Source organism: Phalaenopsis equestris, unplaced genomic scaffold (genome assembly GCF_001263595.1).
Source record: "Phalaenopsis equestris unplaced genomic scaffold, ASM126359v1 Scaffold000600, whole genome shotgun sequence".
NCBI classification, from domain to species: Eukaryota; Viridiplantae; Streptophyta; class Magnoliopsida; order Asparagales; family Orchidaceae; genus Phalaenopsis; species Phalaenopsis equestris.
This window is the reverse complement of record NW_018165040.1, coordinates 713,343-726,869: the sequence shown is the minus strand read 5'-3', so window position 1 is coordinate 726,869 and position 13,527 is coordinate 713,343. Positions and strand designations below refer to the sequence as shown.

At 35.3% G+C, this 13,527-nt stretch overlaps 1 protein-coding gene across 2 annotated transcripts; it reads left to right on the top strand.

The window, feature by feature from the left end:
• The first annotated feature begins 1,747 nt into the window (after positions 1-1,747).
• LOC110029703 (protein FAR1-RELATED SEQUENCE 5-like) lies at positions 1,748-7,133 on the top strand. Of its 2 annotated transcripts, none has more exons than XM_020732124.1 (4): positions 1,748-2,057; positions 4,011-6,086; positions 6,405-6,592; positions 6,734-7,133. In XM_020732124.1, exons 2-4 carry the CDS (start codon positions 4,013-4,015, stop codon positions 6,824-6,826), a joined length of 2,355 nt encoding a protein of 784 aa, XP_020587783.1. In that variant the 5' UTR covers positions 1,748-2,057; positions 4,011-4,012; the 3' UTR covers positions 6,827-7,133. The 2 variants fall into 2 exon arrangements, with proteins under 2 accessions (XP_020587783.1, XP_020587782.1); XM_020732123.1 differs by having other exon boundaries at positions 3,963-6,086.
• Positions 7,134-13,527: the final 6,394 nt, after the last annotated feature.

The following is a 13,527-nucleotide window of genomic DNA, read 5'->3' as shown; positions in this document are numbered from 1 at the left end:
AAAAAAAAAAACTTCATTATTGATGTTTGGCGTGCTCATCCTAATTTGGTATTACGGAGATTTCTTGATGTTTACACAGACCCAATCTTCCTTCTGAGAATACTGGATATTTGCCAAGAGCTGAAGGTAAATGTGATTCTGATCAAAACTGTTTCTGAAATATTTGACCATTTCTTTTGTGCCAAACTAGTCTTCTTATGCTTTATTAATTTTTATCTGCTTTGACAACTCTTACTAGTTCCGAACAACATTCTTGTGTCATTTTTTTCAGCTTTCTAAGGCTGGTGCATCTTATCTGAATAAAATTAGCTAAGCTGGCTGTCAAGAAGTTTTCTTTGAAAATTCTGTTTTTAAACAAGCTTTTGAAGTTGCTTCATGAAGCAACTTTTCAACAATAGCTTCACAACATAATTTAAGTAGAAGCTTACAAAAGGATACCTTAGTTTATTGATCTCTGTCTCAAATTGATATATTGGCTGGTAAGTCTAGAATCTTATGGTTTTTCTTATGATAAATTTGGTATCAAATTGATTTCAAAAGAATTGAAAAGTTTAGAAATATAAATATGAAATATTCAAATAAGTATAGTAAAATTTAAACAAATCCTCGACTGTTTATTCAGAACAGGGGCAAAATGGTCAATTTATCACAATCAGCTGTTTTCCATAAGCACCAACCAAACAGCCAGACAACTTATCCGGATCAGCTGCTCATCAGCAGATTATCAGGATAAGCTGCTTATCAGCAGAAGCTGGATAAGCTGCAGCTGCTCCAAACAGACCCTCAACCAGAGAATATTTTCTTACTCTTAAATCTCCTTCATCTAACTCTCCCATTCATGAAAATACCCTCCTTCTATCCTCCCAAATATGGGTTAACATTTATTTTATTTTAAATTACATGAAAGTTTATTTCCAATCAAAATATAATTAAAGTAAAAATAAAAAAATAAAAAGTTAAAGAGAAAAAGATATCAAGAGGCCCCTCAAGTCGTTTCACATCATTTTTATTTCTTATTTTTTATATCTTTATGTTTTATTTTTCTTTTATCTCGTTTAAAATTTACTTTAAATAAAACATATTTAGGTGATATTGTTTAAAAAGAAAAGCTAAAAATGCATAAAAAGTTATTTTAGGTTTTTAAATGTTAAAGTGAATTTATAATTACACAATTGACAACTAATAAAAATTTTATAGATAAAATATAACTTAAATATACCCCATTAAACAATCATGGCGACTCAGGATCTGTTTGGAGCATTTGTAACTGTTTGAAGAAGCAACTGTAAAGTTGTTGAAGAAGAAAATATTGTTCAAAAAGCTGCGGGTAAATTACAATTTTTTTTTAAATGTCAAATCATAGTTTTAAGCAGCCACTACAAGGTAGAGAAATTATTGCGTACGGACACCGCATGCATCTCTGCATGCATGCGGTGTCCGAGACGGTGATCTACGGTCAGGATATATTTCAGTTTAAAAAAAAATAAATTTGGTGAGCCCACCAAAATACATCCTGACCGTAGATCACCTGATTTACGATCATGATCAGACATCACATACATCTTGAATTAATTTTTCCTTCAACAATTATTTTTTAAGAACACAGATAAAATATAATTTTGTTCGATAAAATAATCTGTTGTGAAGCATCGTCGCCCCACAACTGCCCAAAACGCACCGTCGGATATCATTTCAAAGGTTGATAACAGCTCCGTGCTCCGTGCTCCGTGCACCGGTTTTATGCTGCTCTAACACTTAAAAACCCCGCAAGGCCGGTCCACTCAAATTTTAAGCGAACGAGTTGGATCCACCGCCACGCATAGCTCCCCGAAGAACCGACGGCTCGATGCAGTCGAGAGTCTAGCTCGGACCCGTTCCACGAGATAATCACGAAGCTCGAATCCCCAACCGTGCCACGAAACCCTAACCCTCCTTCCCCATTCCCCAACCACCGCCACCGGTCGTCAGCGATCAGAAGTCTTAACGTTACTGTTCGACTTCGGCAAAGCTCAAAGCTCGCCGGCCTTTCTACTGAAACCCTAATACTTCTCTCACAGGTAATTCTGCTCGACCAATCCCCCCCTTCATTTATTTTATGCTTTTTTTGCAGTTTGATTTCTTATCTTGAAATTCGATGAAAGGTTTGAAATCTTTAAATTGCATCTTGGGTCTGTTTGGTTCATCTTCATATCAAACCATGTCATGTATTAACATATGTTAGCTATTTGGTTTACTGATATATCTAAGGAAGATTTACATACATACCACTCAATTTCTATGTATTTACATCTGTAACACAGCTAAGCTTCACTTTTTACGTATTGGCCAACTTACCTCTACATGTAAATGTGTATTTCACTTTTTAAAAAGTTATAATAGTGGTATTTTTATGTGATATAAAAGATTTGGCTAGCATGAATATAAAAAGCAAAACTTTGGTGTCACATATGTAAATACAAAGGAATTGGGCGGTATTTATGTAAATTTATAAATAATTTTTATGTCTTAATTTCGTGCCATCTAGATGTTGACTTGTCCAACATCGCGGATGTTTATATATCTTAATATTTCATTTTTATAATCCTAAAAATACTTACATTTCAAAGTACAATAACACTACAGTATTTGATTGATATTAGTAACATTTAATAATATTGAAATCTCAATAATACTAGTATCTACATAACAATGAATCAAGTAAGCCCTTAAATTTGTTTTTGGTGCTGCCTAACTGGAAGTGTGCAACACGTAGATATGGCATTTCAATGTTGCCCATGCTTTTGCCTTATGTTCCTCTCTCAACCTCTTGGATTTCTCCATCAAAGAACAATCCCCTTCAATTTTCTTCTTTATTTGCTATGTTAGAAATGTGGAGAATAATCCCACATCAATTATGAAATAAAAATTTAAGCTTAAATTCTTTAGTTCATAAGTGTCCATCCACCGGTATATTGGGCTCAATCTAGGCCCCCTCCCTTCTAAGAAGTTTAAAACTGATGTTTTAGATGTGATTGGATGGTTCATGCTATTTGTGGATCAATTAGGATTCACTCATTTAAATTCCATTCAACTCAAAGTTGACTTGATTTACGTGTAGATCTATTGATAAATTCATTCACAAATACTTTTGTTGCACACCATGTACCGTGTTAGTATCTATGACAAATTATAGCTCATATGCAGTTTGTAAGTTATGATGAGTGTTGTGACACGTGATTTTTTACATAAAATTCTGTGTGTAGGGAAGAATGAGGGCCCCTTAAAAAAGAAAAAAAGAATGAGGGGACCTAGGCCCATTGAAGTAGGGTTCATTGGTTATGGTTTTTTATTACAACATACCACTATTCCCCAAACTTGTATAGGGCATTGATACAAAGTGGGTAGAATTAGGTTGTTGGATGTACCTCCATTGATTGTGGCACTTGATGATCAAGGAGCCTTTTGAGAATGACTAGGACAGTCCTTCTAAAGACAAAAATGGAAGAATAAGCAATATAAATTTTTGGGGCTGTATGGTAACATATTTAAGTAGGATTTAAATTAATTCTTGCCCCACATAAAAAAAAATGACATTTTTAAATCCATGATATAGTAAATTCAATTCCTTCTCATTTTCTTTTTTAATTTTGTCTTAAATTCAGGATATACTAAATTCTTTTGTTGGCAGGATTTAGTAAATTTGGATATACAAGATTTACTAAAGCTGCTAAAGCCATTACCATACAACCGCTTAGAGTACTATTGAGGTTGATTTACTATTTTTTAAGAGGAGCATTCCAGTCCTTTTTAAAAATATGCCTGAACAATCCTAATAGTTATCAATATAATTGCTTGTTTGCTATTTCTATTATGCTTCGCAGTGGCGAAATCATTCCTTGCTTTAGGATAGTAGTTTGATTCTTCTTGGAGGTCTGCCAGTACTGCAAACATTGATTTGGTTTCATTTCTTTTGCTGTTTATAGTGCTGAAATGTTTTAAGATTTCATCAAGGAGTCAAGTTTGTGTTGTAGCAATGGAGAAAGCCGCTGAAAAACCACTCCATGATAGTGATAGAGATGAAAGTGATGAGGAGATGGAAGTTCTATCTTCTAACACATCTGGAGAAGAAGATAACTGTAATGTTGAGCTATCTGATGTTTTATCCCCTGAGCAGGCTAAGAAACAACTAATGGAACAGGTTGTTTACAACGAGAAAGATGCTTACAAACTATATCGTGATTACGGGCGGAATATGGGCTTCAATGTCCGTAAGGGGAAACAATATTATTACATTGGATCTAGAAACATCCGGAAGAAATATTACTATTGTTCCAAAGAAGGAACAAAGATCGACAAACTTAGTAACAAGTCTAAGTTTCATAGAAAGGATGTTAGAACAGGATGTAAAGCATTTGTACAATTTACAGTTGATCAGAAGGGGCAATGGAAGGTGACTCAGTTGGGTGTAGAGCATAACCATGACTTGGTTAAGCCGAAACGAAGACGTGTGTCGAAGACTATAAGTTCATCTAAAATTGCCGAAGCTTGCTCATCGTATCCAACCATGGACGCTGAAATTCATACATCAAATGTCGATTCCAGTGGTGGCATTGCTGAAAATGGCGATAGTTACGTCAACTCGGAGCAAATGGCGCCAATCAAAACACGAGAAAATCAAAATATAATTAGTTATTTTAGACAAAAAGCTGGCGAGAACGGCATGTTTTACTGGGATGTGCAGGTTGATCATGAAGGTAGAATGGGAAACATATTCTGGAGAGATGGAAGATCAAGAATTGACTATAATTACTTTGGTGATGTTGTTTTTTTTGATAAAAGTTCTCACATAAACAGATATGAAATTACATTTGTAATATTCATGGGGGTTAATCACCATTGGCAAAATGTCATGTTTGGATGTGCGTTCTTATTAGATGAAACAGAATCTTCTTTTGTTTGGCTTTTGAAGACATTTTTGGAATCGATGGGAAATCAACCTCCAAAAACTGTTGTCACAAATGATGATGAAGCGTTACAAAAAGCCATAGAGCTTGTGTTTCCTTCTACTCGGCATCGTTTTTGTTTACGGTGGGTATCGAAAAGCGCTTCTTTATATTTTGGCAATATTAGTTCAAGCAAAAGGCTCCTACACTTATTTGATAAATGTTTGCATGGATGTGAGTCAGAGATGGAATTTGAAGAAATATGGAGAAAGTTGGTCTTTGAATACGGCATCGAAGATCTTGAATGGCTCAACAAGCTATATATGAACCGGCGGAAATGGTGCTCCGCTTTTTGCGAAGATTGTTTTGATGGCGGTATCGAGTCATCGCAGCGGTCTGAGAACATTGAAAATGTTCTGAGTAGCATAGTTGATCGATCAACTTCACTTAGTGAGTTCACACATGAATATGACAAACTCGTTGAAGTTTTGCGTCAAAATGAAGCTAAGGAGGACTTTCTCTGCTGGCAAAATGGTCCTCGACGTGCGATCGAGCATAGCGATATTTTGAAACATGCGGCTAAAATTTATACACATAAGATTTATAAATTATTTGAGGAAGAATTTCTCGATGGATGTTGCGCGGCATCGTTCAAAGAGATTTCGTGCGGCTGTGATTTGTATAGATTTGAGTTGACAATGCAAGGGAGAGATTCAAAGGCGTGGACTGTCCACATCGATGTTTCTAAAATGGAGCTCTCTTGTTCTTGTAACAAATTCAACTCCATGGGAGTACTTTGCTCCCATGCTCTGAAAGCTCTGAGTCTCAAAAATGTGAACAGAATTCCTGATAAATATATTATCAAAAGGTGGACTAAAGATGCAAGGAAAGGATTTTATAGGTTTGAAGACACGGAGAATGAATTTATATATCGTAACCTCACTATTCAATACGCATACGAACTTGTAATGCGAAGCGAAGGTCATAAGCAGACCAGAAAAATCATTTGGGACGCATTTGCGTTGGGGGAAAAAGAACTTGATTCATTTATTGAGAAGAAATGTTTTGATGAAATTTTGGGATTTAGAGATAACTCGGATGAATCTGCAGGCGAAGCTGTTGATAAAATGTTAAAAAGATCATCGCCAACGAAATCAAATTCTAGTAAGTTGTTTTTTTTTTTTGTTTCAAACTTGTATTTTTATGTAGTTTCAAGTTTCAATGAACTTTGCCTTAAGTTAGGAAGATTTGCATACACACCACTCAATTCTCATGTACTTATCTAGCACCCAAACTCATACATACCACCTTAACTATATATGAAAATGTGTATTTAATTTTTAAAAAGTTAAAATGATGGCATTTTTTATGTGATATGAATAATTTGGGCGGTATAAATGTAAAAAGTAAAGTTTAGGTGTAATTTGGTATGTATGTAACTGTCCTTTTAAGTTATTTTATTTTGTTTCTTCTTTTGTCAAGGAGAAACGAAGAAACGGCGATTTGTCGATCGACTTCGAGGCCATGAGCATGGTGAATCGAATTGCAGCACATTTCCTCTTCTATGTAATGCAACCTCTGCAGCTTCCCAGATTGGATTTTTCCCTTCTCCGTCGCCGGGTTGTTTCTCGCCTCCAATCTTCACTCCAGTATCACAAATGCCAGCGCAGGTATATAAGTTTTTGTGAAAAATTATGATCAAATAATCTTTGAATGTTATGGCCATAGGAACATTGAAGTATTTTAGATAACATTGAATTAAACCAACTCATTAGTCCGTTCGCTTAATCGATTTTTCAATCTTGTGACAGATATCGAACATTAATTGGGTTCTCGAATCACCTTCTGCTTATTCATTAAATTTGCAAGGAAATCACAACGCTGCTCAGAATCTCAACCTATGATATACTTGTTCTACTTCTGATGGCAACATGCTAACATTCAAGGTGAAATAAACCTTTGTTTTTTACATTTATACCGCTCAAATCTTTCATTTTATATAAAAAAAATATCAGCTGTTTACTTTTAAAAAGTGAAATACGCCTTTGGAGGCATTGGCGAGGCGGTATATGTGTAAAAATTGAAGTTTAGGCATTAGATATGTTAATATATAGCAATTGAGTGCGGTATGTGTGTAAATCTTCCAAAAATAAATTTAAAGTTGTGTAAATAATCACCAATATAAAGAGGCTGTGTTGCAAAATTTTTGAAGTCCTGGTTAGCTTCAGCTTAAGATAATAGTCATAAATAAAGTCTCCTTTTGCTCTCTAAAATCTGTTCATGTGTTGTATATATTTAGGTTTATGAAACTTATTTATTTACATATCTAACCCTAATAATCTGGTTGATGTCTTCCATTAAGGGTCTGATTGGTGTGGTTGCAAAAATTTTTTTTTTTTTTTTGTTAAAAATGCTGTAAAGTTGTGGAGAAAATAATTTTTTAAAAAATTACGGTGAAAATTATCAATATATACATCACAATGAAATAGTTCCTAAACAGAATTGTTGTGGTTGTCTGAAATGTAAAATTGGAAGAAAATTATCCCAAACAAACCCTAAATTAGGGGCGTGCAAAATGAAATTTGATTAATCCAAAATTTTTAATAAATTGGTTATTATTGTTTAGTTTGATTGAATGTTAATTTTATTTATATTTTATGTTTTCTTAGATAATTGAGATTAGTGATCCAACGGCTATAATAATTTGTTAATTTTTCTGTTATTTATTTATTTGTTATGGCTTAATATGGTATCTGCAAGAAAAATAGAATGATATATAAGGAAGAAAGTTAAGAAAAACATATTTGAGAAGCTCTTGTCAAATTTCTTTGTAGAGCATTGGAGAATAAATTCACCAACAAATTTTCATCATCTGGCACGAATCTCGATGTAATATTTTAAACAAGAAACATTCAAACTTCAATCGAAAGTCATCGAGGACTCCAATTTCAGCTAATTTATGTTCAAATTGATCGGCTCGATGAAACGGACCTAATAATATCAACGTTAGTCTAATCTGAGTCAAATCAAACCTAGATCAAGGCAATAAATCACTCTTAGAGGACTTCTGAACACATTTGGAATGTAGATTTAATGTCGGCGCTATCAAGTCTATACTCAAATCGAGCGTCTCGATAAGACGAATCTAACGAGCCCAAGATTTCTCAATTATAACATCATTAAGACACTAAATGTCCATTAAACGACATATGGTTGAGGGAAGCTCTCCAGACCGTCCGATTAAAATGGTTCATATTCTTGCATTAATGACATCCAAAACACTGTAAATAGACCCCTACCTCTCTCATGGGAGGAGAGCTGAAGCCTTGGGAAAGAACTTGAGACTTTGAGAAGGAGCTGAAGTTCAGCACTACCGCCGATCATCGTCGACCACAGCCGACCTCTGACGATCACTGTGGACCAGACACCGTCAGTCAATGTCGTAACTTAAAAAATCTAGTAACATTTCATGTCTATGAGACTACAGCTCACCACTACGATCAATGTGCCAACAACAACCTACATGGTCATCAGCTCGTACAGTTCCTGACTCCGAGCCCAGCGACCTACAGACGTCCCCAATCACCTACTACGTCATCAGCTCATGCAGTTCTTGATTCCGACCCCAACGGCCTCCCCCCCCCAAAGACCTATGTGATCATCAGCTCATACAGTTCCGAACTTCGACCCCAGTAGCCTATGAACGTCATCAATACTCGCCCCAACAACCTATGTGGTCATCGGCTCATACAGCTCCTGACTCCGGCCTTTGTGGTCTACAGACATCATTAATACTCACTACACTACAATAGTAGCGTCTCACACAATGACACATATATTCTCAATATAATTTCCAAATATGTAAAAGAATTTTGTTTCACTCATTCAATCCCCGCCCAACAACAAACCCCATCTACTTCATTGAATGCAAATCGTTTGCCATTTCTCCGCATTGGTTGGTGTGAATGTTACCTTTAGCTTTCTATCAGATTATATATTATCATTATTGGTGGATATGATTTTTTTTTTTCAAAATGATTAAAATTTTGTAGAGCGCACATCCACAAATTATTTATGGCTCTAGATTTAATCTTAAATAAATGAATTAATTACATTATTATATCCCATCATCACCAATTCATAGCTTGGTTTCTAATAAACAAAGGGAACAAAACTTGTGATTTTTAAAAAGATACCCTAAAACATTTAGCCGTAAGAAAATCAACCGTTGAGCTGGCAAAACGGCATTTGCTGTTCAGCCCAACTCAGCTGATCAGAAGGAATCCCTTGCCGCTGGGAAGGAATCATTCCATGGTCCCACACCCACCTTCCAGGCCAATCCAATACAAGCGACATTTTCCCAGCAAAATGTGGGACCCACATCACCAATTGTGTTGAAGCATTCCGAGGGCTCATTTTTTTAATTGCATCATTAAAACATTATTATCTTGCCCCTTTTAACGCTGAGCTGATAATATCCCAACTTCAGTGGCAATTTCGAAAATATATAAATTCACATCGAGTGAGTGCTTCTGTCTATCCGCATATAAAGCTGAGTCCCACTAGCGCTCTCTTTACAGGCGGAGCAGCTCCTCCCAAATGGAAGCTGAAGACGTCGTCTTCTCTCTCTTTGATACCTACTGGTTCCAAACCCTAATACTCTACCGGATTCGTCCGCCGCCTCCGGCAAGTTCGAGCAAGGAGATCGCCATCGATCCCATCTATGCCGAATCTCTCTCATCGGATCCTTCGCTATCTCCGCCTCCCTCGAACCTTCTACTGCGCCGGCATCGTCGATCTCAAAGCGACGAGATCGCCCCCTTCACAGCTCTCCAAACACAATCTCCCAAGCTCCGGACCATTTTTTCTGGCAAGGTGGACGCAGGGGATCCGCATCGGATTGCTCTGCCGGTCGGCATAAGCAGAGAGCGGAGATTTAGACGGGATCTGGTTCGGCGGGGGATGAGACGGCGGGTGAAGGAGGGAGAAAGCAAGAGTCTCTCAGATCTGGAGTTCGAAGAGCTGAAGGGCTTCATCGATCTCGGATTCACGTTCCCTGATGTTGAGGCGGCGGATCCGCGGCTGATTTCGATCGTCCCGGGGCTTCAGCGTCTGAGGGAGGGAGGTTTGGATGGAAGGGATTCAGCGGAGGACACCTCCTCGTCGGCATCGGATGTTGCGGAGATTGGCGCGGTTGCGAGGGCTCCGTATCTCTCTGAGGCGTGGGAAGCTGCAGAGGTGGAGGAGGAAAGCTGTAATGCTCTTTTGAAGTACTGGCGGATTCCAGCTGCCAGCGAGGATATTGATATGAAGGATCATCTCCGTTTGTGGGCTCATGCGGTGGCGTCTGCGGTTCGTTGATTCGCTGATTGGACTCTCTGGTTTAATTTTGCTGTTAAGCTCTTCTTCTCATCGTCTCCTCAATTGCAACCGACGATTTTGTAGAAATACTAATTAGAACCTCTCCCTCTCTCTCCCTCTCCCTCTCCATCTTCCTACTTTGCTGCTCGAGTTGTTCTGTTCAATTTTCTACGCTTGTTTTGTTTTGTTTTATCACGATGATCAATCAGGTTTCGGAAACAACTGTAAATGAATGAAACCTTCAGTTCTTTTCACAGTTTATACGACTTTCTCAGCGATCTAATATTCAATCTTTTCAAATGTTTGAACACTACTGATTCACCGTAAATTCAAATCGAAAATAGAAATCTAATTTTAATCAAGCATACAGACACAAAAAAAGACATAAGAAAGACGAAGATATCATACTTTGGTGGTCTTCTTTTCCATCACCCGCTCTGTTACTGTGCTCAAAATCCATATTACTGTATGAAGTTATCCTGCATCTAATTACTGTGATAGTTCAAAAAATTTCAATTCTTATCTTTCATTTTGATCAAATTCCTAATAATTTAATGATGGCATGCATAAATATATGAATTTGATTGTCAAAAAAAATTTGGATAATCAATTTATACATAGCAATGTTATAATTATTTTATTACGATGTTTAGAATTTTCCAAGTTGCTCAATTTTGATATTTTGAATTTTGTTGGATATCAATTTTGGGGTAATTACAAATCGACCATCTTAAACATTGATATTTACAAATTTACCGCCCAGTGATTTTTTTTAACTACCGAACCGATGTAAATTTTGATAATTGAGTGAGAATTTGAAAATTGGATAAAGAGGGTGGTTGATTTGTAAATAGCAAGATTCGGGTGGTCTATATGTAATTTTCCCTTTTTTATTGCCAAATTCATAATCAATGTTGAAAGATTTATGAGATAAGCTAAGCTTTTTTTTTTTTTTTTTTACATGAATAATTATATGTTTATTGAATTCTTTTAGGAAGTCAGGTCCCGTATTATTCATAAGTTTACATAAACCAAGGAGAGATCTGTGTAAGAAAGCTGAATGAAAATGATGGTCTTTTTTTCTATACGTAAATTATATGATATGTTTTCTAATTCTCCTTCAGCAGAGCGGAGAAGATGATCTAATGTGAGAAGATAGCAAGAGATGTCTTATGAGAATCATGGCATTAGATGTAGTAAGTCTGTCCACAAAATTCAGTTCATAAATGAGGATAAGGCCTATGCCAATTCTTGATGTTGGTCTTTACTTTTACGTCTTGTCAATTTCGAGGACCACCTGTGAGACGAGCTCGGTGGAGGAGTTTGAATAATTTGTTAGGTCGGTCGCTTCTCGATCAATTTGTCGAGAGAATCCAACCGGTCAGTTCGACAAGTTAGCTTGACAACTCATATAAGACAATGGACATATCAACAAACAAGATTGACATATCACCTTAACAAATCATTTTGATGAAAATCATGTCTTCTGAATAATTGGACTTATCAGACTCACAAGGCCTGCAAGACGCACGCTTTGACCCACGAAAATTGATTTATTGCATACAATATGCAAATTTGATCCCACATTAGAAATAATCTATATCATCAACCAACCCCCGCAAAATTCCCTCTAAAACATGCCCGGCCACCCACAAGTGATCTCATACAAAAACATCCATATCATCCAACAAATATCTTACAAACAAGTAAGAAAATGTCACTATTAAGAATTTTTAAATGTTCAAAATTTTGAATGAGTTTTTTTTTTTAATAATTTTAAACATTTAATAATAATAGATAACACAAGTTTAATATGATGCTAAAGAATAATAATTAAAACTAATAAAATTTTTATAATTTTATTTATATTTAAAAGTACAAAAAGATAATCATTATTATATTACATTTTATTTCATTTGGCTCATATATATATATATATATATAAAGAATCTCGAATAAAATTTTATTTCATAAAAAAATCTTTAATTAACTGAGAAAATCTTTAAATGGAACAGTAATAGAAAAATTAAATTTCTGAGAAATCAAACATCTTTTCACAGTCCAATTAACACACTGGTTATCTTCGCTATGAATAAGCATCCACTGAGCCTGCACATACTTATTCAACATAATCACCTGGATTTTTGATAAATAAATATCAATATATAATATTTTTTTTTTAAGAAAGGCCGCTGATTGTATTTCTTGGAGATTTTATAATTATGTAAATTATACATATTGGCGCAATGTCCCATTCATATTAGGGGCATTAATAATAACAATAATAATAGTTCTAATTTAATATATATATATATATTTAATTGTCAACTTAAACTCTATAATCTTCAGTTTTGTCAAACTCTTAAAGAATCGATCTTGACACTTGTAAATACATAAAAGTTAATTATTCCAAAATATAAAAGGGATATTTACATAGCAAATAATTCTCATCAATTTACATGTCTCATGCCGAAATTTTTATATTTACATGCATACCATTTGGTGCTTTATATGCATGCATGAAAATGTGTATTGTATTTTTACAAAATGATAATAGTGTTCATTTTTATTTGATATTAATGAGTTAATTGTAATGTGTGTAAAAATAAAAATTTAGATATGAGATATAGAAATAAATAAGAATTATGTGCTATTTATGTAAATGCCCCATTGTAAAATTAGATACTTTCTAAGTGAGTCAAAACGTGCTTAAACTGTGCCTTATTTATTGCTTGGCAAATGCTGTTGAGATGGAGAGACTCAGTCGCAGCAACGTGGATCACGATCGCAAACCAAAATACCTAAATAAAATCGTGCTAAATTTCTAAACCTCTTTTTTTTTTTTTTTTTTTTTTTTTTTTTTTTTTTTTAGGTTACCAATCATGCGCTCTAGCTATGTTGTATGAAAACTTTCTACGATTGGCGGAGGTAGGTCTGTTAAAATGCCTCGTTGTTCATGAACAGCTCGTGTTCAACTCGTTCACTAAGTTAACGAGTTGAACACTAACAAAGATTTGTTTATTCGTATTCAGCTAGTTTTGGCTTGAAATATACTCATCATATATATATATATATATATATACATATACATATAGTCGGAGGCTATTATCTCCAACGATAACTATTCCAGGACCGTCCTCACTATCGACAAATTAGGCAAAGGGGAAAATGGATTCAAACATGTGACTAGAGGGGACTTACGATCTTCAAAGAGCTTGCTCTACTAGCAGGCCACGGCTGACAC